At 31.3% G+C, this 24,441-nt stretch overlaps 3 protein-coding genes across 8 annotated transcripts; 2 read left to right on the plus strand and 1 right to left on the minus strand.

The window, feature by feature from the left end:
* Positions 1-176: 176 nt before the first annotated feature.
* LOC124950820 (phosphatidylinositol 3-kinase catalytic subunit type 3) lies at positions 177-4,780 on the plus strand. Its single transcript, XM_047498153.1, has 10 exons — positions 177-377; positions 649-843; positions 917-1,346; positions 1,429-1,524; positions 2,299-2,841; positions 2,955-3,430; positions 3,512-3,700; positions 3,785-3,960; positions 4,047-4,121; positions 4,232-4,780. Exons 1-10 carry the CDS (start codon positions 304-306, stop codon positions 4,630-4,632), a joined length of 2,655 nt encoding a protein of 884 aa, XP_047354109.1. The 5' UTR covers positions 177-303; the 3' UTR covers positions 4,633-4,780.
* LOC124950818 (mucin-17-like) lies at positions 3,687-18,571 on the minus strand. 6 transcript variants are annotated; one of them, XM_047498152.1, is made up of 4 exons: positions 18,493-18,571; positions 16,715-16,836; positions 16,507-16,583; positions 3,687-16,417 (listed from the first exon to the last, which is right to left on the minus strand). In XM_047498152.1, the coding sequence occupies exon 4, from the start codon at positions 16,377-16,379 to the stop codon at positions 7,200-7,202; it is 9,180 nt and encodes a 3,059-aa protein (XP_047354108.1). In that variant the 5' UTR covers positions 16,380-16,417; positions 16,507-16,583; positions 16,715-16,836; positions 18,493-18,571; the 3' UTR covers positions 3,687-7,199. The 6 variants fall into 6 exon arrangements, with proteins under 6 accessions (XP_047354108.1, XP_047354105.1, XP_047354104.1 ...); XM_047498149.1 differs by having other exon boundaries at positions 3,687-8,686; positions 8,777-16,417; positions 16,715-18,565; XM_047498148.1 differs by having other exon boundaries at positions 16,715-16,988; positions 17,268-18,564.
* Positions 18,572-19,463: 892 nt separating this feature from the next.
* LOC124950821 (G kinase-anchoring protein 1-like) lies at positions 19,464-22,475 on the plus strand. The gene is made up of 6 exons (XM_047498155.1): positions 19,464-20,028; positions 20,469-20,534; positions 20,824-21,058; positions 21,165-21,422; positions 21,517-21,671; positions 21,756-22,475. Exons 1-6 carry the CDS (start codon positions 19,822-19,824, stop codon positions 21,786-21,788), a joined length of 954 nt encoding a protein of 317 aa, XP_047354111.1. The 5' UTR covers positions 19,464-19,821; the 3' UTR covers positions 21,789-22,475.
* Positions 22,476-24,441: the final 1,966 nt, after the last annotated feature.

A 24,441-nucleotide genomic window follows, 5' to 3' on the forward strand; every position in this document is an offset into this window, starting at 1 on the left:
AAATAAAAAATAAATAGAGATAAAATTTATTATAAAATAAATAGAGAAAAAAAATAAAATATTTCATATGTATAATTTTACCGACAGTGAACATAACTAGTGGCACTGCAGCGCACCTAGGGAACAATAGGACAATTAAACTTTGATATGACTATATGCATAAGTTTTTCGTAAAGTTTCATAGTATATTACTCGTATACACAGTGTGTACTTAGTGTGTAACAAAGGCTTGCAGATGTCAGAGAGATGTATAGAAAAGAGTTTTATTAAATTTTTAAATTCTTAATATATTATAATTATTTTATGATGGAGGATATTAGTGATAAGTTTTTTTACGTGTACAGTTCTTCTTTAGATACGAAGATCCAAATTAAAATGTAAGAATTAATTTTAAATAAATTAAAGATAGTAGTGTCAGTATCAGCTGGTATTAAATAACCAATAACAACTAGTAACGATATTTCTTTGAAATGAATGCGAAATAATGATGTTAATCTTAATAATTTAATCGGATTTTATCCCTTAATATACATAGTATCAATATCTAATCTAAAATTTATATACATAGGACAAGTGTTACCTCTAAAAACATTTTAATCTTTCAACTGATTAAAATATAATTAAATTCAATGTATAATTATTTTGCAGAGGTACCTTGGAAGGTAAAAGACAACGACCTGAATATGATAAATTACTTCTTGATCCAATGTTAAAATATTCCGGTTTATATGGTGCCAGTGGTGGCAGAGGAGATTTAGCAGCGTCGCTACAAGTATGGGCTGGTGGTAGACCATTAGCTTTACCTGTTCATACGGCCTATAAACACTTTACATCACGTTGGAAGTAATTAATGCATTAAAATTTCTATTTATTATATATATTTCTCATTATATTAAATATTTATTAATATTTGTAGCTGGAATCAATGGGTTACTTTACCCATTTCTTTTTCTGATTTACCGCGTGATGCTCATTTATGTATAAGTTTATATGATTGTGCTGGACCTGGTAGACAAATACCAGTTGGTGGTACGACAATATCTTTATTTGGAAAACATGGTGTATTTCGTCAAGGAATGCTTGATCTTAGAGTATGGCCTGGTGTAGAAGCCGATGGAAGTGTTTCTACAAATACTCCAGGAAAAGCCAGAGATCATGGAAAAGAACAAATGCAGCGTCTTGCTAAACTTGCTAAAAAACATAGAAACGGTCAAATGAACAAAATTGATTGGTTAGATAGATTAACATTTAGAGAGATAGAATTAATAAATGAACGAGAAAAAAGAGCATCGGAATACCTGTACTTAATGGTAGAATTTCCTGAAGTCAGAATGGATGGTATACCGGTATGAAAATTATTCATAATTTAAAATATAAACTTTCTCACAAATATCGCATAATATTTACAATACTTTTATATCATTTCAGTATTCTATTGTGTATTATGAAAAAGATGGTGATGAAGTAGTTCAGCACAGATCACAACCAGATGTTGTAACTCTTCCAGATTATGAAATCCTACAAGTAAGAAAATTTTAATATAATAGATTAGTTTTTCTATCTTAGATGAAACAAAAACAATCCTTGTATTGATCTAAGGCCTTCTTTAGAGTATTACTTTTGTAAAGTCAAAGAATATAAGCACATTTTATGTTTCAGAAAAGCGAAAGTTCGCTTTTTCTATTTTACCTGTGCAATTCACAATCAATTGAAACAAAAATTCATGAAATTACTAAAGAGGTAAAAAGAGCTGTCTTGACATGATTTATTTAGATTTTCTTGTGAGTTGGCCATAATAATTAAGAAGAAGGCTTATAAGATGCAGTCTAAAACTTTTATTAGTCAATGCATATTGACCATTATCTAATCTGAAGCCATACTTATTAAGAAAGTAAGTAAGATGGTAAAAGGCTGACAAATATAAATATTTTATTCTTTCAAGTAGAAAAAACTAATTAATAAATATTTCTGAAAATTTTTGCAAAAGATGTTCGAATTATATATTTCTTTTTATTATATGAGTCATAGACGTGAATGTCAGGTAAAATAAACTTGCAGCTATTAGCTTTTTGTTATTGTTCTTGTTATCATCATAATATTATTGGCATATAAGAACTGTATACTCTGTTTTGAAATATTTAAATAGCGAACAACAGATTCTGTAATGTAAGCAGTGCTAATTTATACACTCGAAATAAATATGCACTGCTATATTTCCTAAGTTATCATACAAGATCATATAAAATCTATATCTTTTTTTCCAGTGTTTTAATAAGGGCCTTTTTTTAATTATTTCAGGAAAACCTTGTTGAAGCTAAACATCATAAACTAGCCCGCAGCTTACGTAGTGGTGGTAATACAAGAGAATTAAAACCAACATCTAGTGTTCGGGATGCATTAAATACTATACTGGGCTATCCGCCAACAACAACATTAACTACAGAAGAACAGGACCTTATTTGGAAATATAGATTTTATTTATCAAATCAAAAGAAAGCTTTGACCAAATTTGTCAAATGCGTTAATTGGAAAGTATCTGGAGAGGAACGTCAAGCATTAGAAATGTTAGCACTGTGGGCACCACCAGATCCTGAAGATGCTTTGGAATTACTTGGACCAGCATTCACTCATCCAGCTGTAAGAAGATATGCTATCAGTCGTCTAAGTCAAGCTCCCGACGATGATTTAATGTTGTATCTCTTACAACTAGTACAAGCTTTGAAATATGAAGATTTTGAAAGTATCAAGTTTGCATTTCACACTTTAATGAATGAGAAAGAGAATGAGAGATTCGAAAAAGATATAAAAACCGGAGATTCAACATCAACTCCTATTACGACTGTAAGTATCTAAGTATATATTTATATTTCAATTTGAAAAATTATACTCTTAATTACATTTATTATTCTTTCTATACATTTACTATTCTTCTAATATTATATTTGTCTTTATAGTCAATTGAATCAGATGCTGGTCTGTCTACAACAAGTCGAGATACTGTTATGGACTTAACATCTTTTTTAATTACTCGTGCGTGTCAAAATTCTACACTGGCTAATTATTTCTACTGGTACTTATCGATTGAATGTGAAGATCAAAGTGATCCAGTTATAACGGCCAAGCAAGATACTCGTGTGAGAGAGATGTATATTGCAGTAATGAAAATGTTTTCCACTATGTTAGCAAATGGCAATACTGTCTGGCAAAAGAGAAGAGCTTTCCTTTTACGTCAAAAAATGTTCATTGATCAATTGGTATCTCTTGTAAAAGCAGTAGCAAGAGAGAGTGGCAATCGTAAGAAGAAGGCCGATAGATTACGAGCATTATTAGCCGATCCGGATCCTGCATTTAAAATCAATTTTTCTAATTTTGAGCAAATACCTTTTCCCTTGGATCCTGAAATCTGTATTAAAGGAATTATTCCTGAAAAGTATATATAGATATATAGATATATACATATATTTCATATATTCATATATTTTTTCAAATATGTATTTACTTAATTTTACAGGGCAAGTTTATTTAAATCTGCTCTTATGCCATCGAAATTAACATTCTTAACAACTGAGAATACAGAATACATCGCTATTTTTAAACATGGTGATGATTTAAGACAAGATCAGTTGATCCTACAGACAATAGCTCTTATGGATAAATTATTAAGGAGAGAAAATTTAGACTTAAAATTAACACCATATAGGTGAAGAATTATTTATTATTTATAGATTAATTATTATTAACTAAAAGAAAAAAAAAAAAAGTAATTGTGTTAAATTATTTTCAGAGTACTTGCTACGAGTACAAGACACGGTTTTTTGCAATTTATTGAATCCACAACTGTAGCTGAAGTTCTTGCTAGTGAGGGTTCGATTCTAAGTTTTTTTAGGAAACATCATCCTTCTGATACAGGGCCTTATGGTGTTGTCCCTGAAGTGATGGATACATATGTTCGAAGTTGTGGTGGGTAAAAAGCAATTAGAATTTAAAGATTTAACATTGCACAATAATAACTCGTCAGATATGTTTTAAATATTTTAAAATTTCAGCTGGTTATTGCATAATAACATATGTATTAGGAGTAGGCGATCGACATTTAGATAATTTACTTTTAACAACATCAGGTATATATAATTTATATATATATATATATTTATATATATATATATATATATATCATATGTCTAATATTAAGTGTAATTCTTTTAACCAATATATTATACATATTTTATAGGCAAACTTTTCCACATAGATTTTGGCTACATTTTGGGTAGAGATCCAAAACCTTTACCACCACCAATGAAGTTAAGTAAGGAAATGGTTGAGGCCATGGGTGGTGTAGGATCTGAACACTATCATGAATTCAGAAAACAATGTTATACAGCATTTCTCCATTTACGCAGACATGCTAATTTAATATTAAATCTATTTTCATTAATGGTCGATGCTAGTGTACCAGATATAGCTTTAGAACCAGATAAGGCAGTCAAAAAAGTTCAAGACAAATTACGGTTGGATTTAAGTGACGAAGAAGCTGTCCATTATGTTCAAAACCTTTTAGATTTATCTGTTACAGCTGTTATGGCTGCATTAGTGGAGCAATTACATAAATTTGCTCAATATTGGCGGAAATAAAATAAAATAATTTTTAATACAATCGCAAAGACTGTGTTCCTTTATAAAAGCTGCAAATATTAATCTATTGTACATAAATGACCATATGTCTATAAATAATATAACTTATTGTATTTTGGGATTATTTTAGGTAATAAAGATTTGATAATAATTTTGGATTATGTTAATAATCCTAATTGAACATCAGTATAACATTGAATAGTACAACTTTTATTTTATATAACAATGAATTCATTTTATGAGGATGATTTAAAATATTATGGATAAGATAATTATAATAATCATACATATAATCTGTTATGTAAATATTTGTATATTTATTTTATCTCTTAGTTACAATCGTGAATGGTGCACACAGTAGAAATAAGAAGGTATTATTGTTAGTGTTGAAAATATCAAATTGTTATTAATATACATGAACGCAATAGTAATATTTTATTCATTATCACTTTATGCCATTTATATTCAATTATTTTAACAGATTAATACATATATCCCAACATACGACAGTATCAGAAAGTTTGATAGAAAATGTTATTTTCTTGACCTCTCATAATAATATTAATTACTATTCGTAGTATGCGAAATTTTATTTAACTCATGAATTCATGATAGCGGAAGAGATGTATGTATCAAAAAAAATCAAAACATTAATAAGAAAACGATAACAATTCAGTCCATTTTTCTTTTTTTGTTTTGCAAATATAAGCTAGAGATGCCTAAAATCTTCCAATATATTTGAATGTTATTTAATATGAGAATTCTTTTTCTCAGGATATCAACATAATATATACATGCGTGACGATGGTTAAGAACGTCGCGAGAAATAAAAATATTGATTTATTCTTGATAACACAACACTATAAAGAATATAATATAATTCTTAGTAGGATAATTTAGCAAATCTGTCTTGTTCGAGTAGAATCAATCAAATATTTTTCTTTCTTCTTTTTCTTTTTTTACAAATCAATTTACTTTTAAAGTACTTTGATGACTGCACAATTAATTGTACAATATGATCTCTACATATAAACTTTCTATATATCTAGTATACATAAATATATTAAACCTTTCAATTCTTAATGTTGGTATTATACATTATAATAAAATTCCCTCTTTTTGTGCACATTCAACTAATTGCGATAAAAATAATCACATATTCAGGATACATACATATAAATTTAGGTACATCTCAAACATGACAGATTTTCTAATGAGCTATTTTTCTTTCTTTTACATCACTTTAACATACAGATTACACAGCTGTGATAATTGAAATGATAGGCTTTTTTTTATTTTTCATAAAGATTTATAAGCTATTTCTTATGAAGTAAACATTAAGCTTAATGTGCACAATCCTTAGTTCGCTCATTTTTTTTTTAATTTTTTTTTTTATTTTTTTTTTCTTTATATATATATATATATATTTATGATTGCTCATACTTCGAAAAACTAATATCTGCAGGTATGTTAATGAAAGTCGAAAAATCAATGATCTATTCATAAAATGAAATCTTCGAATTATCAGTTCAAACATGTTTTATATTGAATAGAACGAAAGAGAAATGCACAAACATTAATGTAGTTATGTTTCTATGAATATTGTACCATTTATGAACCTGCAGACAAGTTTTTTGTTTTGTTGTACAAACGAAGAATTGTCCACTATAAGTTGACATCACAGAGTAGCAGTAAAATCCTACAATTTGCATTTTTTTTTTATTCTTTTCTTTTTTCTTTTTTTTTTTCTTTTTGATACTTTTCAATCACGAAATATAACAATGTAAAAATATTTTTCTAACTCTTTTCAATAAGATTCGATTACATCTCAGATCATGTGAAACGTTTGGATGATATAAAACATCCTTTCATGCATTCTAAACATAGTTATACTACGCAATGAATGGTCTGTGAATCTTACTACTACTCAACGATATTACACATATGATAATAAAATGTTTTCACATAAATGACTTAACAAGTTACATAACATTTAGGAGAAATTAAAAGTGGATTAATAAAATGTCCATTCTATATTGTTTAATGAATTCGTACAATTCGAACGTTGTACGATCGATTTTTCACTTTTACATCAAACTGTGACACATGGTAAGGTTACGACATTATTGTAATAAAAACCACATTTCTTCAATCATGATCTACAATGTTATATACCAAATCCAGTAAACGGATTAAATCCGAGCTTTGTGTGTGTGTGTGTGTGTGTCTATATATATATGATATACATATATATATATATATATATATGACATATGATATATATGTATATACGCTATATATTATAGAGAGGGATACTATATATATATAGATAGATAGATAGATAGATAGATAGATAGATAGATAGATAGATAGATAGATAGATAGATCAGTAGATATAAATTATTATAAGAAAATTTAACCTTAAATCTAAGCACTTATAACCTTAACATTCTATGTACATTTAAAAATAGACTCGAGTTTATCAATCAATAGCTATAACTCTGAATAGTCTATTTTAAAAAAGAAACTTCTCATTACAATGTTTTGCAAAATTCTGTAACAATGTATTACCTTTCCATAGGCTTAGTGGCTGGTACAGAACTTTCTACAAGGTCATGCCTCTCTATTGGCGAATTGTCCAATGTATAATCAACGGGATATCGTTCTGAATATGTCGGAGTAGCTTCTCCTTGTTGTCTTAATCGTAATTCATCTGTATGCTCTTGATAAAAACTTTGCGATGCTTCAATGTTCTGTGAATTTGATTGTTCTGTTTTTTCCAAATCATCTGCTGAATAATAACTTTGACTGGCTTCACTCTCTGGTCTATGACCATAATAACCCGAAGAAACATTTCTACTGGAATAACTTGGAGTTGCTTCTTCTGGTGTAAAGTAGCTTTGACTTGCTACTTGTGGATTACCTTCATAATAACTAGGAGTTACTTCCTCTTGTGGATCCTCTTCCAATCTAGAATTTCCTTCTTGATCAACAGATTCGTAATAACTTGCAGTTACTTCTTGATGATGGGTATAATAGCTGGAGGGTTCATTTCTATGATCTGTACTTTCTGTAACAAAATTTTGTGAGGATGTTTCTTCTAGGCCAGGCATTGATACTGGAACCTCATAAGAGGTTGAAACATTTTGTTCTACTATAACTTGATCCTCATAGCTTGATGTAGGTACAGAATCAATATGAGTAGAAGTAATATCTGGATTTAGATTGTATGAAGATGTAGGTATTTCAGGTACTCCATTGTCATGGATACTCGTATGTTCTGTCCTAACTGATGTATCAGGTATTGTACTGGATGAAGCAATGTTTAATTCCTCACAAGGTGGGATTTCATATGATGAGGTACTTATAGCACTTTCTTGATCCTGATCTCTTTCTTGATTTTCAGGAGTCTCTGGTACATATGATGAACTAGCTGTCTCATCTTCATTCAGGCCAGAGTTATTGGTAGAAACCGATGATGTGCCAATACCATCAGTTCCAATGTCATTTGATTGAGATGGTATATTGCCTTCTTGACTAATTTCTGCATCTGTTTCTAAATTATCCGGTATATTTTCTACTTTACCAACTTCATAACTTTGTGTTGGAAAACTTTGATCATCAATCGCTTCATTCGTAACAATTCTTCCATCGTGACTTTGCATTAGTTCGTTAAAAGACTGCGTGGGTGCATTTACATTCATCTCGGTAGACGTCTCATATGACTGAGAAGCTTCATTTTGTTTTAAATGTTCGAACGATTGAGTTGGTGGTTCTCCAGCAATTGTTTCTTCGTCCGTTTCCATTGGTTCATATGTAACTGATTGTGATGGTTCACCAGAATTTTCAAGTTTAGACGCAGATTGACTGGGTAAATCTGCAGGATCACTTGTCATTGATATATCAAATTGTTCGAAGGATTGCGATGGCGTTTCCTGATTACTTTCTACTTGAGTTTTTCCGAAATGTATTTGAATGTTCCGTTGAACATGATTACCATCAGATTCATCTTGCGATGATGGTTCATCTGTTTGACAATCTTCCGACGGTTTTACTGTAGAATTATACATTTCTGAATCAACAGCTTCTTCTACTTTTATATCTTCTGTATTAGTATTATTTAACGATTGGACTACAGACATACCTTGCAATACTTCATGCATTGTTTCTGTTTGATTTGTTGTTGTAGTTTGTTCTACCAGCGTTGGTGAAGCAACTTTAATATCAGCAACATCATCCTTATAAGAAAATTGCTTAAATTTACTTTCAGTATCTGCTTCTTGGGAAGAGGTTTCCATATCACCTGAATCTGTTACTTCATATGTCATATGTTCTACAGATTGTACTTTTATATTAGATTCTGTTTGTATTAAAGCATTGTTGTCTAAAATAGGCATGCTACTAGTCATAGAATTTACAGCTTGATCCACTAATTGCATATTTAATATATTTTCATTATCAGATATTTTTTCTTGTGCAGTAACTGTTATGTCATGCGTTACATCTTTTTTAATGTTTCCTTGTAAAATTAGTTCTTGAGATGAAACAGGAATTTCTTGAGATGGATAAATTTCTTCTAAAGGCATTGTAGTATCCTCTGTCTTTTTTAGTACACAAGTTTCACTTGTTGAAGTAGATGAATCTTGAGACGATATAGGAACTTCTGGAGTGGTAACATTCATATCTGATGCAACTGTAACATCTGACATTTGTACATTTACTGGAGATGTGATAGAAGCTTTAGAAACTAACATTTCAGATACTGGTACATCAGCAAAACTGTGTTCTGTAGCTATTGAACTCTGTATGGATGTCGAAAATTGAGTATTATCTGCATATGTATCATCTATTATAGGCATTGATGGAGTGGTTTGTACCTGTGTAGTTTCTAATACAATATTGCAAGGTAATGAAACTGAATAAGAAACATTGGTACCACTTACAGCCTCTTGAGTCTTAACAGTCATATTTTCATCTAAATTAGGTATTACTAAATATTGAGTACTAGTAGGAATGTCTGTTCTTGCAATTTCAGTTGAAGTTGAACTATCCATAATTTCTCCAATATCTGGCATAGAATTACCAGGAATTTGAATTTGCGTTTCTCCTGCAGATATATATGAAATATTCGGATTTGTAATAGTAATTGGTAATTCTAAAGAAGATGGTATTGTTGAAACTACAGAAGTTGAGGATTCTGATTGAATTGGGAGATTACTTGGAACTTCAAGTGGTGTCATAATCGGTTGATTCAAAGTCAATGATGTCTCTAACACAGATGGAGAAGATATTGGCTCTGTTGGTGGTATAATGGTTGATTGTAGAATTGTTTGATTAATTAAGCTAGTCTGAGTCAATCCAGTAGTCATTACACTTCCTGTTGGATTTTCAGGTAGATTAATTTCTTGTTGAAAATCAGTGTTGGCTAGAGCTGCCGCTAAAATATCTTGATTTGATGTTTGTATAATTTCTGACGTAGGAAAACTTTCTGACATTATAGTTTGGCTTGGTTCATTAGTACTGGTTGTTACATTTGGAAGGACTCCATTGTCAAATTGGAGAACAATATTATCCAATGTTCCAGCCTCTCCTAATGAACTAGGATCTATATATAAAGTTCTTGTTCCATCTGGATTTTGAGTTGTTCCCTCAAGGGACATAAGTGTATTATTATCTAATGGTTGTATTTGACCTTGTTCATCGATAGTTACCAAAACATAGGTTTGGGTACCATCACTACTTTCTGTTGGTAAAGCCATGATCTGTGGCTGGGTAGTTACCTTTGGCTCATCTATTTTTTCCATTTCTGTACTCTTTTCTGAATGAATTTTCTCTACTTTTGATTGATCCTTTTGTACGTTTTCGATAATTGTATTATCCATTTTCAATTTTTTCTCTGGTTCAATAGGTTCTAAAGGTGGTAAAGATAATGGTGCAGACAAATTGGTATTTACATTTGTACCAGATACAGAGTTCATGGCAATATTTAATAAATTCTTCTGAGAAGCTTTATTTATCATATGAGTTTTTGTGGTATTTTTAGAGGTCATTGTATTCGCGCTTGTGTGTTTATGTTGTGTTATGGTCTTAGAAATATTGGGTAATGTGGTATGAGGACTTAAAATATTTTGTTTTGAGTGAATATTTTGTGCTATATTTGCTTCTTGCATCTTTTGAACGACAATTTTTTGCTGATTTCTTGACTGACGACCACCGCTTCGAGGAATAAGAACTTTCTGAACATTGGATGAAGATACAGATTTTCCTTTCTGTTGAACTTGCGATGTTACCGTTTGTGATGTATTACTTTGACTTGAAAGATTCTGCATAGCAGTGCTCTGTTGAATAGCCATTTGTTTGTTTATTTTTTTATTTTGTGAAGCAACTTTGGAACTCGATCCAGTACTTTGGAATACCATAGTATTACTTGATGATTTTGATGATGAGGAACCTCTAGTTTGCGATGAAGAAGACATTGGAATTTTTTGGGCTTTTTGTATACTAGACATTTGTGCTTTCTGTTGCATCGACTGAGATTGCACTTTACCGCCTTTAGACGGACTTTTTGCCACTATTGCTTTAACTTGTTGCCCAGTCACTGGAGTAAGAACTGTACCTTTAGATGTAACAATATTTGTGCCAAGAATTGGTTTTCCTCCAATGGTTTGAGATATTGGTGTCAGAATAGCTTTTGGTCCACCTAAATTTTGAGAAGGTAATATTGTAGCACCTTTTGTTACTAAAGTTTTAGAATTTATAATTGTTCTACCTCCTAAAGCAGAAGCGCTTATAGGAGTATATATTCCACCTTTTGTTAGAATACCTTGTGACAAGGTCCCTAATAAAGCAGTTTTTGTAATAGTTCCTGATAAAGGTGTCAACACTCCTTTGGAAGTAATAATACTTGGTGTATTTATAATTTTTGGACCAAGTTTAGATGTTGTAGGTGAATTGCTGTCTCCTTTTGGAGCAATAATAGTCTTTGAAGATACAATATTTTGTGGACTGATAGGACACAGAAGTTGACCTTTGTTTGTCATAATTCTCTTACCACTTAATGTTTTTGATATATTTAATGGTATCATCTTCGTTTGACCAGATTGTGCTGATGTAAATATGACTACTTTTCCACCTTGATGTACTACTTGAGGATTTCCTGTACCTTTCCCTGGTGATACAGCAATTTTTTGTTGCCCTCCAGATTTTCCCTGTACGCTATACCGTAACTGTTGACCTGTAGATGTATGTACTACTACATATTTTCCAGGTGATGCCTTTTGTGTTAAAATAGGTGGTGCTTTGCCAGCTGGTGTGTTTTGGAATTTTAATCCTTTTACACCTCCAGTGAGTGGTGGTACAATTGTTCTAATACTTGTAATTATAGGTTTTGCCCTGTATTTATTCTTCAGAATTGCAGGTGTTCCACTTTTCTTTTTTGCAGGTGACGCTTCAGAAGTACTCTCATTTACAGATTTAAGTTGCATTTGATTAGGCGTTACAACCTGAGTAGTAGGAGTAAGAGATAATGTAGGTGCTACTGAACTAGATGCTGGTATGATAGATGATATAACAACAGGCATTTGTTCTATATTTTCTGGGGTTAATACATCTTCACTTAAAACAAATGGCATTGAATTAATATCTAACTCCATATCAGCCAAACTTTGTGAACTTTGTTGAATATATTTTTCAGTTCCTGATGATGCTGCTGTTAAGGCCTGACTTGTTTGTACATTTACTTTTTCAATTGCAGCATTTTCAGTTTCTTCAGCCTTTAAAACTTGAAGTTTTTGCGTTAACGAAAGATTCGGTGAATTTACCTTTAATCCAGTTTTCATTTTACTGTTAGAAGGTAAAGATTCTATTTTCATAATTTTTGCTTTTGGACTTCCTTTTGGATCACTTCTTTTTGTATCACTATCTAATTTATGTTTTATTCCTTTCTGAGGTAATTTGTCTAATAGTTTAGATTTTAAAATTTGCATTGGCTCTGTTAAAGCAACATTTTCTATGATTCTTGGCATTTCACGCTTTTTTACCGGTATACTAGCTTCGGAAGTCGGTGAAGGAGCAGGAACTTCTACTTTTGGCGATTCCTCCATCTTTTGAAAGTCTAAATTTGTAGATTTTACAGTATCTTCTATAATTGGTAATTGAGTTTGTGATATTAGATTGTAGTCATGAGATGAAGATGGCGTTTGATTAGTATTCTGCAAGACAGGTTCATCAACTTTTGCATCAGTTTCAATATTCTCTTGTACTACAACTTCAACTCCATGAAACCCACTCATAATGGAAACATCTGAAAGATTTTCTTGACTTTGTATATTAGAAACATTTTCTGATAGATCTTTATTGTCTTCTACATTTCCAACTTTGACATCTTGTATACCAAGTATTACTGTATTTACATTATTGAGCTCATCACTTTTTCGTTTAATTGACTTCTTACCTTCTTTTCCTTTGTTAGAAATTAATTCGTTATCTTCTAAAACATCTTTTTTCTTGTCCATCTGTAAAGTCTTTAAAAAAGCTTCTTGAAATGTATTTATTGGTTTCTCATCCAAGAAACTATCTTTTTCTTTTTTTGATTTTACTCCCGCTTCTGGAATTACTTTTCCTTTATACCTAGTTTGCATTAATTTTTTCAATGTATGTGAATCATTCGATGTCTTCATAACATCCTTAGGCATTGATTCTATATCCTCAGATTTAGAATCTTGCCCTTCTTTTTCAGGGGACTTCTTACTTTCTATTTGCTTATCACATTGTGCAATATCTTCTGAGACAAGTGTATCAATTTGTATTTGTTGTGATTTTTTATCTTCTGCAGTCGTAATTTCTGTACTTTCTTTCATTTCAATTTCAATATTTAGATCAGTCGATGTTTTACTTTCTGTTTTTTCAATATTTTCTGATGAAACACTTTCTGATGAAACATTTTCTAAATCTGTTGGCTTTGTTGTATTTACCTTATTCTCAATATTAATGAATTTATTTTCTTCTTCTTGAGATTCAGTATCATGATCTGTGGTAGTGCTTTCAGAAGGAATATCAAGCTGTGACAACTCAAATTTTTTTATTTGAGATTTCTTTGGTGGTAACATATCAATGGTAGTTTTTGAAACATCTGATTGTTTTTGTATATCTGCATTGTTAGAAGTTTGAAGTTCAATCGTTTTTGAAGCGCTTTCATTTTCATTCTTTAATAATTCCTCATCAAGAGAAGTTTTATTTAATATAAGATCTGTTTCTGTTTCCTGATTCATAACTTGTAATAATTCAGTTTCTTCCTTTAGCGGTTCATCAATTATAGCATCTTTGGGTGGTAATAATGTTATACTCTCTGACAAAAGAGTTGTATCTGATTGCTCCTCATTAACTTCCATATTTGTACATTCAAGGGACGTTTTTTGAGAAGTACTGCTAATAATTTCATCATCCAAAGGTTTCTTTTCCAGCGTCAAAGATATTTCACTTGTTGCAATATCATTTTGATCAGAAGAAACATGCTTTGGACTAAGTTCCGCTGTTTTGACATTATCTTCTGTAACTTCCATCATTTCTTCAGACAGTTCCAATTCTTCCATTTGCTTCATTGAATCAATATTCTTCTTTTTTTGTCCTATTAATTTTTTCCCCCTTCTAGATTTAACCTTTGGTTTTTCATGAAATCTCTCATCGCCCTCAGATTGGCTATCATCAGTTTTAAAAATGCTTTTTTCTTCTTGCGTAGATTCATCTGACTCTAAATATCTTTTATTTGGTTTTCTTTTCCTTGCAGTATATGAACGATCAGTATCAGATTCTGATGTTCTACTTCTATTATCTTTTAATGCTTTTTCATTATCATCAATAGAAGTATCTACAGATTCTGTACTTTTTCGTGGCCTCCCTCTTTTCCTTTTAATCTTGAAAGTCAATTTTTCTTGTGGATTACGTAATAAAATATTATCCTTCTCAGATTTAGGCACTTCAGTCAAATCCATATCAGAGCTTTCACTTTGCTCAGGAAGAGTCTCTGCTGATTCAGAAACAGTTTCATCCTCTGTTTCTGTAGTGAATTGTTCTGATAGTGTATCATCCATTTGTTTTGCAATCGTATTATCCTGACTTACTTCCATTTTTTCTATTACATTATTTGTAACAGGTGGTGTTTCCCTAATTGTAGTCTTGTCTTCTACACACGTTTCATTATCTTTCATAAGTTTGTCAGAATCATTTTTATCTATTGAAGAAGTTTTAGGCTCTGATCCCTTATCAATTTTAATATTTGCAGAATTCGTATCTTCACCCTCTTCCTTTTCAACTTCAACAATTTCTACTATTTCTAATTCAGTTTCACAATTATTACCAGACTTTTGTTTTTCATTGTCTTGTGATATTATTTCATTTTTGCTTTCACTTTTGTTTTCATCACTTTCAACTAACTTATTATTAGTTTCATCATTTGTATCTGAACTTTTACTACTATCATCGATCTTTTCAGTATCTTGTACATCTAAATTATTCTTTAATATAGTTTCATCGGTTTTATTACTCTTCTTAGATATGTCATGTTCCAATGTAGCTGATATTTTATCACTTTCCACTTCTTTCTCTGTTCTTAAAGCTTGACTCATTTCAAATTCTTTAATTATTTCTTTCTTTAAAGATAAATTCTTTTCACCAAAAACTCTTGGAATTTTTCTTACAGGTGGTATAGATGGCTCAGGCACATCATCTTCATCGAAATCAAAACAAGATAATCGAGATTTTTTGTCATCCTTATCAGATGTAGAATGTTTATTCTCACATTCTAAATTTGTCGTTTCTTTCTCTTTATTGAACTTATCTGTTAATTCATCTTTACCAAGATTTGGAGATAATGGCTCTTTTTCTTCTATATTACATTCAACTTTGTGTGCACTACTAGTCAATGCATCTGCCTCTATATTAATGGATGCAAATTTTTCAGTTTCCCTAAGTAATTTTTCAGTTTCTGCAAGAATTTCATGGGTATCTGTAATCTCCGAAGGTGTTGCTTCCTTATGCTCTTCGCTAACATCCATATATGATTGATCTCTTGTGGGTGAACTTCTACTTGTACTAGTGTTAAAAGATTTATTTTGGTCAAAACTGATTTCTTCATCAGATTCATCGTCCCAATCTGCTAATAATTTTTCACGAAGTTCAGGGTCTGATTTCTTCTTTTTGTTGGCTTTTTCATTCTGTTTACTTTGTTTTCTTTTTCCTGAATCCATAGTATTTTCAATTTTACTTTTATGTTGATTCTTCTCTTTTTTAACGTATTTTCTCTTAGGTGTATCAGAATCTTTACTTCTCGATTGCGAATAAGTTTTCACTCTTGATCTTGCTACAGACGAATTACCAGATCTATGACTTTTTATGTGACAAATGATAACGTTAACTCGAGAAGAAGTAAAACTGCACAAATGACAAGGATATTGTGGAGAAGATAAGCTATTCGGTGTGCTAGGTAAACTACTTGGTTGCTGACGAATACGAACTTCGTGATCACTTTCTTTCAAAAATCGAGGATGTGTAATTTTTCTTATATTTTCAGTACCATCACTCCTTCTATGTGAATCATCTCGATCTTTTTTCTTCTTCTGAACTTTTTTATCTCCAAATAATGCAGATATATCTGGCTTTTCTTCAGGACTAAATTTATCACTATTCAATATATCTGGATTTCCTCCAGTTAGTTTTTCTGCCATTTCAACATCACCAGGAAATTTGGACATGTAACTAGCACCATCTTTGATCTTACTCCTATATTTATCTGTAAAAATTTTACACATAAGTATATGAAACATTTTAATTTAAATTAAAAAAAAAAAATTAATAGCTATTTAATATAATTTTACATACCCAAACCTTTCCTAATAAATTCATCTTTGAGCGTACAATTATATTTATAAATTTGTTGATAATTTTTGACGTATTCACTGTAAACAAATAAAGTGTAAAAATAAAGCAATACAGTACTCCTCTCTGTGATAAAATAATGATTTAAAAAAAAAAAAAAAGAAAGAAAAAAAAAGAAAAAAAAACTAAAAAAAAGAATGAAATAACTTACTATGTATCTTCTTGGAAGAACTTAACAGCAGCAATCAATGGTTTCTTTTGAAACTCACGTTGAATGTCTTCTGGTAAATTATGAAAACCAGTAACTTGTCCTGGCCACCAACATCCTCCTAGCTTCACCCAAACGATATCACCATCCAAATAATTTATTTCTGTTTGTTCGCACATTTTAGCACGATAAATGGATATATTTCTTTATAAAATCAACATTGACTTGACAAGTAAATTTCATAGAACTGCTTTCAGATCTATGATTAAAGGACCATCTATAATACAAGTCAAGCAAACTTATTATACTTTATAACGAGAACTCAAAAACTTGTATAATCCTTATATAGATATTTTAAAGTCTCTTGACATCACAAATGATATTACACGCTTAAAAAAAAAAAATTGTAATAAAGGATTAAATCAATATGACGAAATAAATCAAAGTACAATAGGGACACTAAAAATCGTTTCTTCACATTAGTGTTTTCATGTTAAGTTCTTGTCATTCAAATGATCCAAACTTCTATCTATTTTATCAAACTGAATGAACTTACATAAAATTACAAAGTATATTAGCTTGTTTTATTGCGTTATCACAAACACTTAAATTAGTCCAATTAACATGTTCTTTGTGTTCTTCAAATTGGAAATAGATCGTCTCTTTTTTAACCTTTCTTCTAAAATATCTAACAGCAACATGCTCTCTCCAAAGTTCAGAAGAAAAAGATATATATAAAATGTCGTAAAAAAGCGTTGTTTTAAACGACGTAACGGACGATGTCGATCAAATGTCTTCTCTTCTGATTATAATATCACCAACGAGAAGTGAAGAGTGAAGAGGAAGAGGAAGAGGAACACAGAGGGACAGAGGGAGAGGGGGGAGAGAGAGAGAGAGAGAGAGAAGAGAGAGAGAGAGAGTGACTGAGTGAGAGTGAGAGAATGAGAGAGACAGACAGATAGACAGAGAAAGAGAAAGAAAGATCACCAAACAGAAGTCTTTTAAAATTGGTCGTCTCTTTGATAGGATGATAGGTGGAACGACCGGATCGGTGATATATTCGCGGGAAAGCAGGAGCGAGCGTCGTCCCCCTGACCGCGCACCTTTTCGTTGATCCTGGTTCGTTGTACGTCGACGTTGTTGCCCGCAGAATTCACGTTGGGCATCTTAGCCCGCGAATTATCGTGATTATGTCGTACAAAATTTCACAGTGAGACACGTAATGAAACGTATAGTTTTTTTTTTTTTTTTTTCCAGGGGGTTTTTAACGAGTTAATGATACTTGCTTTATTAGCGAGAGCACATATCATTAATTCTGTGAAATAGGCTTCGGTCTCGAAGAAAAAGAAAAAAAAAAAAAAAAAAAAAAAAAAAAAAAAAAGAAAGAAAAAAAGAAAAATAGAATGAGAGGGAAAAAAGGAAAGGAAAGGTAAGAAAAGGAAAAGAAAAGAAAAGAAAAAAGGAAAGAAAGAAAAGGGAACAAAGTATAAATCTTCTTCTCGCGCCTCGCCTCTCTCACCGCACCAAATACACGGCACCACCACTAACAGCGGCAGCGGCAGCAGCACCACCAACAGAAGCAGCAGCGACAGAGGAGGAGCAGGAGGAGGTAAGGAAGGCAGAGAGTGGCTTCGTTTTTCTTACAATGAAACGGTATTATAACACCACGCAAATGCGATCTTTCCGCGCGCACACGCGAAACTGCTAACGTGGATTGAAACTTTGAACGCAAACGCGATGTACAAGCTTAACGCTTTACGTCTCTCCTACGACGTACGTACATGTTCCTTTCCCGACGTGCAACGGGGCCCTCCTATATGCTAGATGGGATGGATGTGTAGATGGATACTTCCTTCTCTCTTGTTGCTCGAGTTCTCGATAGCGCGTTCAGGCTTGCCAACGATATTTATCCTCTATTCGAAAGATCATTCCATGGCTTAAATATGTATTATTATTTTCTTTCGATCATTCGCCCGCTTTTTTTTTCTTTATTACGTTCTCTTTCCTTATTTATATTCGAAATATTTATCGATCTTTTTCTTTAATATTTATTCGTTTATTTTATATCGTAGAGCACGAAGAGAAGGGGATAGGAGAGATAGGAGAAAGAAAAGTGTTAATAAATTTAAAATAATCGTTGTTCGATATTATTGCATATTTTACAGTTAAAAAATAAAAATTAATGTACTTGCTAATATTAATTTTTTCTATCTTTTCTCTTACCTTTTTTTTTTTTTTTTTGCGTTCGGTATAGGGCCAAGGGGATCAATTCAACTTGTCGTTTGATCTGATTTTGTGCGATTGCATCGATCATTGGCAGCCACCGATGTAACTTTAAGAATCGGACAATTTTCTAAGATTTATATTAAACTTACATCTATATTTATAATATATAAATTGTTATAATTTTGAACGTAAAAATATGATTGATATTTGTCGATACAGGTTTCATTTATGTTTTATTTATATGTCAGTGTTCATAATTTTTATGATTTATTACATATTTTGAAAAATCTCTTTTATGAGATCTCTTACAACGAGATAAGCGAGACAATAAAATTTTAATATTATCAATGAAGGATTTTAATCGTTAAGTAAAACAATTGGAAGAGATAAAACGATAAATTCATAATCATTAATTAATTGTTTTTATATTACAAAATATATAAAATGTGTTATAAAAAGAAAGAGAAAAGGAAAATAACAATTTGGCTAAAGGCGGAAATAAGATTAAATTTTAATTAGCAATAGTTGGCAGTACTGTGTCGCCGGGCGGGTAAACCATTAATTGGCTGTTTGTACCACCAGAGGCGCTGATTTATTACGTCGACATTACTACCAGTTTCCGGTTTGCATAGTCGTACGTTGCGATCGAACTTGGTTTTTTTTCCATGTATTTGCCATAAATATCATTCTACGGGAAACAACGCGTGCTCTGTTAACGATTTAACGATAATTAAAATATCGTGCGTTGCGATAAGTGAAAGTAGAATAATTTGATAACTATCATAATTATAATTCATAAGGTACCGGAAGTTATATCTCTCTTTCTTTCTTCCTCTTTTTATCTTATTCTCTCGTTTGACTGCGTGAATTCGTAAATCGTAAAAATGGCGACCGCTGTCCCATCGCGATTTGCCGTTCTTAGTATTGAAGATGATGATTATAAGCCAAAGAAGCCTCAGAAGAGTACGTCGGCCGGTAAAACAAATCAAAAGGGCAAAGGTGACAAGTCGAAGCAACAGCAACAACAGCAGCAGCAACAACAACAACAACAACAACAGCCGAAGAAAGATGACAAGAAAAAGCAAAGCAAGGTATTAGACTTCTTATTTTTCTTTTTCTGCAATGGTCTTCTCTTTTTATTTATCTTTTTTATTGATCAACAATTTCGATAATAGTGATCGATGATTTTTATTATTTTTTTTTTCCCCCATACATATAGTTTTTACGATTTCATAACATTTATGATTAACGTAGTTGGTATCGGTAAAATTTAAATGTAGTGATTTTTCTTTTATTTTCGTTTTTTGTTTTATTTTGTAACGTTTTAGTCATGTTTGATTGATATTCATGTCAATATCAACATGCGATATTGCGAAAAAAAAAAAAAACAAAGGCGAACTATTTATTATGCCAATTGAGAAATATTAAAATAAAGTGAAAAGTAATTTTTATTAATTTTTGGAATCTTCAAAAGTCAATTAAGCTATGTATATATGCGTTATTTAAATTCAATTATTATTATATTTTCCAGGGAAAAAAGAAAAAGTCCACTAACGAGGAACAACAATGGGAGCAGTGGAAACAAAAAGATTCTATGGTAATGAGAGTAGAAACATATATATGTTATTTAAAATTTATTTGAAATAGTCGACATAAATCTCTGCTTCTAATCCAATTGTAATGCAACTACAATACAATAGTTCATTTGGCTATTGTATGCGTTTATGGAACATCATTTGAAAAGGTGTTAATTATTATTCGTTGTTAAAATTTTGAGCAAAGAACCATGAACTGTTAAGTCGTAGTGTTGAATCAAAGATTTTGTTTCAGTAGTCGTGTATTTATAAGTCTTGTGTGTTATCACGTCCAATTGTGATTTCCTTAAGGCTGTCGAGGAAACATTTGAGCAAGATCTGCATCAAGCCATCTTGTTATCAAAATTAGATTATGAAGAACAATTAGTAAATGCTGCTAAAACTGAGAAGGAACAGGAACAATGTAAGAAAGGTGGTAAAAGGTCGAAGAAGGCAACCATGTCATTGGAGGAATTCAACAACATGAGAACAAACACAACGCAAGTTCCAGTTATAACAACCGAATCAGAAGAGAATAAGTCCAAAGGTACGATACTTTGAGAAAATAAAAATGTCTGTGATCAATTGGTTTATGCAAAACATGATCGATGTGGTTTAAGTGTACTAGGTCATGGGATTAATAATTGCTACAGAATTAGATGCAGAATTCTTCGAAAGGGTTGACAAAGAGGCGAAGGAAGAAATTACAAAAGGGAAAGAGAAAGATATGTTGAAAGCACGATTAAACAAAATAGACGATGATATTACATCAGCACAGTTAAGAGTTGAAGTGGAGAATAGAGATAAAATAATTAGTCAGCTCAGACAAGAAGTTGAGACGCTTAAAGAGGAGCTAACGCAGGTTAAAGAAAGAAATACAAAACTTTATCAAATCCTTTCACATGGGGAGAGTAAGTTTGATTTTATTCTTTGTCCAAATTATTTTACAACTAAATAATATTGATTAATTTGATGATTTTTTTTTTTTTATTTTTTTTTTTTTAGTGAAGGACAAGGCATCGGTATTAGCAGAGGTAGCGAAATTACAAGAGATTCGCGACGAATTAACATCGGAAGTAGCATCTTTACATGCACAACTAGAACAAGAAAGATCCAAAACTCGTACGTCCAGTGTAGATGTTAAATCGTCCAAACAAAGTGTAAGGATATATATATAGTAATTATTTTTTGTAATTGTAATTCGTTACGTACAATGAAAAATTATATTGTCTTTTGTTTTTCAGAACAAAAAGAGACTGGCTACCGAGAATGCCTAAACTTTAGTATAATAATATCAAGCACTATGATCATGTGGTGTAAAGTTTTTCACTTTGAAAATAATTATTTTAACAGCTTTGAAAGAAATAACAAACGATATGATCTCGTAAAAATATGTTTTGTATGACACATTGAGCAAAGTCGATGAATGTACTTTATTTTTGTAGCTAAGTGGAACCATTGTCGATGAAAGACAAAAATTTAACGAAAATGCTTCTATGCTTATATGTATAAAACTTTTTTGTAATTAATTTTTTACATTTCTATAAGATATTCATGAAAGTTATTATCAACATAATATAATTACTAAGTTCCCTTATTTCTTAAGTAAAGCATTCACAACTTAATATCAGATTATTAATTAGGGCTCATTTCGAGCTGACAGACAAATTTTTATAAACGAAACTTAAAAATTGTTCTTCCATAATAAGATTGATTGCCTGTATAATAGCTTTATCTTCTAAATTGTATACTGAAGTATGCTGCATATTTAAAAAAAAAAAAAAAAAGAAAAAAAAAAAAAGAAAAAAAAAACAAAAACAAAAAATATATATATTACTTGAAATATTTTGTAATAAATATGTTCGATAAATATTTCATCATATTTCTTAATGGCCTTTGTTTAGGTTTGACGTTAAATTAAAAATAATATTAACGCATTATTAAAATTTTACATTTACGTTCAATTAACAATTACAAATGATTCTAAATCCTTTTAAAAAATCTCCTTTTGAATTCGCGTAGACATATCAAAGATATTTGCATTTATAAGGTAAACGTTTAATATATATATATATATATATATATATATATATATATATATATATATATGTATATGTATATATGTATATATATATATATATATATAAAATAAGAATAATACATTTAGTTTTATATAAATATTCAATTAAATGTGTAGATGATTCGAATACGAAAATAATTGTCAAAAAGGGAGAAAACATAACGCTCTTAATCCGTTCCAAACATAAACAAATAAAATTGTGATAAAATAGCAGATACACGTGTGATCATTTAACAATAATGTAAAAATAACTTGTGATAAAAATTGCCAAACGTTTTTAATATTAATTGTAATAACAAAACGAGTGAACTCTTTTACGAATTTTTCGAAGAAAGAATATCAAAAAATAAGCAATGCGTCGTGTATACGTAATCGTAAATCCTATTGAAAATACGGCAACATACGGCAACTTGTTACTTTATAAAGGATGTGCCTTTTGATTATCGATGTCTTCCTGTGTCCATTCTTCGCTTTTTCAACCATTTCCATCGGTGGTTCGTCCATTCGCACGGTGCTAAGCCTGATCCGGATTACGCATGCAGACGCGCATTTTTATAGAAATTTTTTCCTCGCTTTCTACCACCCATCTCACCCCGTCCCCAATCTCCCGCTTCTCCATATGAATTTTTCTCGACTCACTCTCGACGGCTTCTCCGTGCAGTTCAATATATCGCATTTCGCATTTCCAATTCTTTTTGTCACCGAGTCCTTCCTAAAGTTCCCTTAAAATTGTTCTACTTTTCGAAAGAATTACATTTATATGTACACATATATTATATATACATATATATATATATATATATATATATATATATATAAGAAATAAGAGTGAAATCAAGATTAAATGATGAAAATTCGCTTATGAATTTATGGAAGTAATAAGAACAGAAAAAAAAAAAAGAAAAAAAAAATCAGAAGACTAAGAGGAACTGTAATCGATCGATGCGTTTAATTTTCACTGGAAACCGATGTCGACCTAGGGAGAGGCATCTTCTATTCAGCTTTTGCCTGAAATCTTGACCAATAAAAGGAGCATTAGCGCTAAGTGGACGCCTCGCCTACTCGGTCATAGTCCTGTTTGCTACAAGAGCCGAGGGTGAAAAGAACGGGGGATGCGGTTAGCGAGAGATATAAAGTACCACGGAGATTAAGCTTGTTCTCGCACCCTTCGCGTATTGTGAACTCATAAGGACGGTACTTCGTCTCTTTTCTTTCCTCTCCTTATATATGTATATATACGGTCACACACATACACACATACCTATGTATGTATGTATACATATAATTTATACCTTTTTGCTTTGAATAAATATAATAAAAAAAAAATATATATATATATATATAAGTATATTTATACATATGTATATATATGTATATATTAAAAATAGTCAAAAGAGGGACTTATAAGGCGATTTAATTGATATTGACTTTTGCGTTGATTTTCCATAAAGATCATGCGATTCAAGTTTGTTCCTCGGAAAGTAGCGCGTTTCTTTCGAAGCTATCGCTTGGTAAGAGAGAAGAGAGGGCAGATAGGAGGTAGATGTATAGTATACTAGAAAGAGACAGAGAGAGAGAGAAAGAGAGGGAACGAGATCGAGGGTAGGTTTTAGGACATGGAGTGACAAGGGTGGTGGAGCGGTGTGGAAGGGGAAAGGGTGACAGTGGGGATTCATTATCTGACAGTCTATTGTCATTCCTACGGGCTGAGATTTTGCTCGGGCCAGGAACACCGCAGCAACGACAGCATCATCCGAGTATGTGACGTATCTATGTACGTATGCATATATGTATATATCTACATGTTTCAAAAACGCGTTTAAAATGTCAGAGATATTTTCATTTATTAT

The sequence above is a fragment of the Vespa velutina genome, chromosome 8 (genome assembly GCF_912470025.1).
Source record: "Vespa velutina chromosome 8, iVesVel2.1, whole genome shotgun sequence".
Taxonomy (NCBI): Eukaryota; Metazoa; Arthropoda; class Insecta; order Hymenoptera; family Vespidae; genus Vespa; species Vespa velutina.

What these genes read in the sequence shown, in the direction of transcription:
- LOC124950820 (XM_047498153.1), top strand. Translation starts at nt 304, where the DNA reads ATGATGGAGGATATTAGTGATAAGTTTTTTTACGTGTACAGTTCTTCT. An exon ending in CAGATTATGAAATCCTACAA is followed by an intron (nt 1,525 to 2,298) that starts GTAAGAAAATTT and finishes TAATTATTTCAG; the next exon opens with GAAAACCTTGTTGAAGCTAA. An exon ending in TTTACTTTTAACAACATCAG is followed by an intron (nt 4,122 to 4,231) that starts GTATATATAATT and finishes CATATTTTATAG; the next exon opens with GCAAACTTTTCCACATAGAT.
- LOC124950818 (XM_047498148.1), bottom strand. Translation starts at nt 16,890, where the DNA reads ATGTGCGAACAAACAGAAATAAATTATTTGGATGGTGATATCGTTTGG. An exon ending in TTCTTCCAAGAAGATACATA is followed by an intron (nt 16,584 to 16,714) that starts GTAAGTTATTTC and finishes ATTTGTTTACAG; the next exon opens with TGAATACGTCAAAAATTATC. An exon ending in ATTTATTAGGAAAGGTTTGG is followed by an intron (nt 16,418 to 16,506) that starts GTATGTAAAATT and finishes AAATTTTTACAG; the next exon opens with ATAAATATAGGAGTAAGATC.
- LOC124950821 (XM_047498155.1), top strand. Translation starts at nt 19,822, where the DNA reads ATGGCGACCGCTGTCCCATCGCGATTTGCCGTTCTTAGTATTGAAGAT. An exon ending in GGAAACAAAAAGATTCTATG is followed by an intron (nt 20,535 to 20,823) that starts GTAATGAGAGTA and finishes GATTTCCTTAAG; the next exon opens with GCTGTCGAGGAAACATTTGA. An exon ending in AGAAGAGAATAAGTCCAAAG is followed by an intron (nt 21,059 to 21,164) that starts GTACGATACTTT and finishes TAATTGCTACAG; the next exon opens with AATTAGATGCAGAATTCTTC.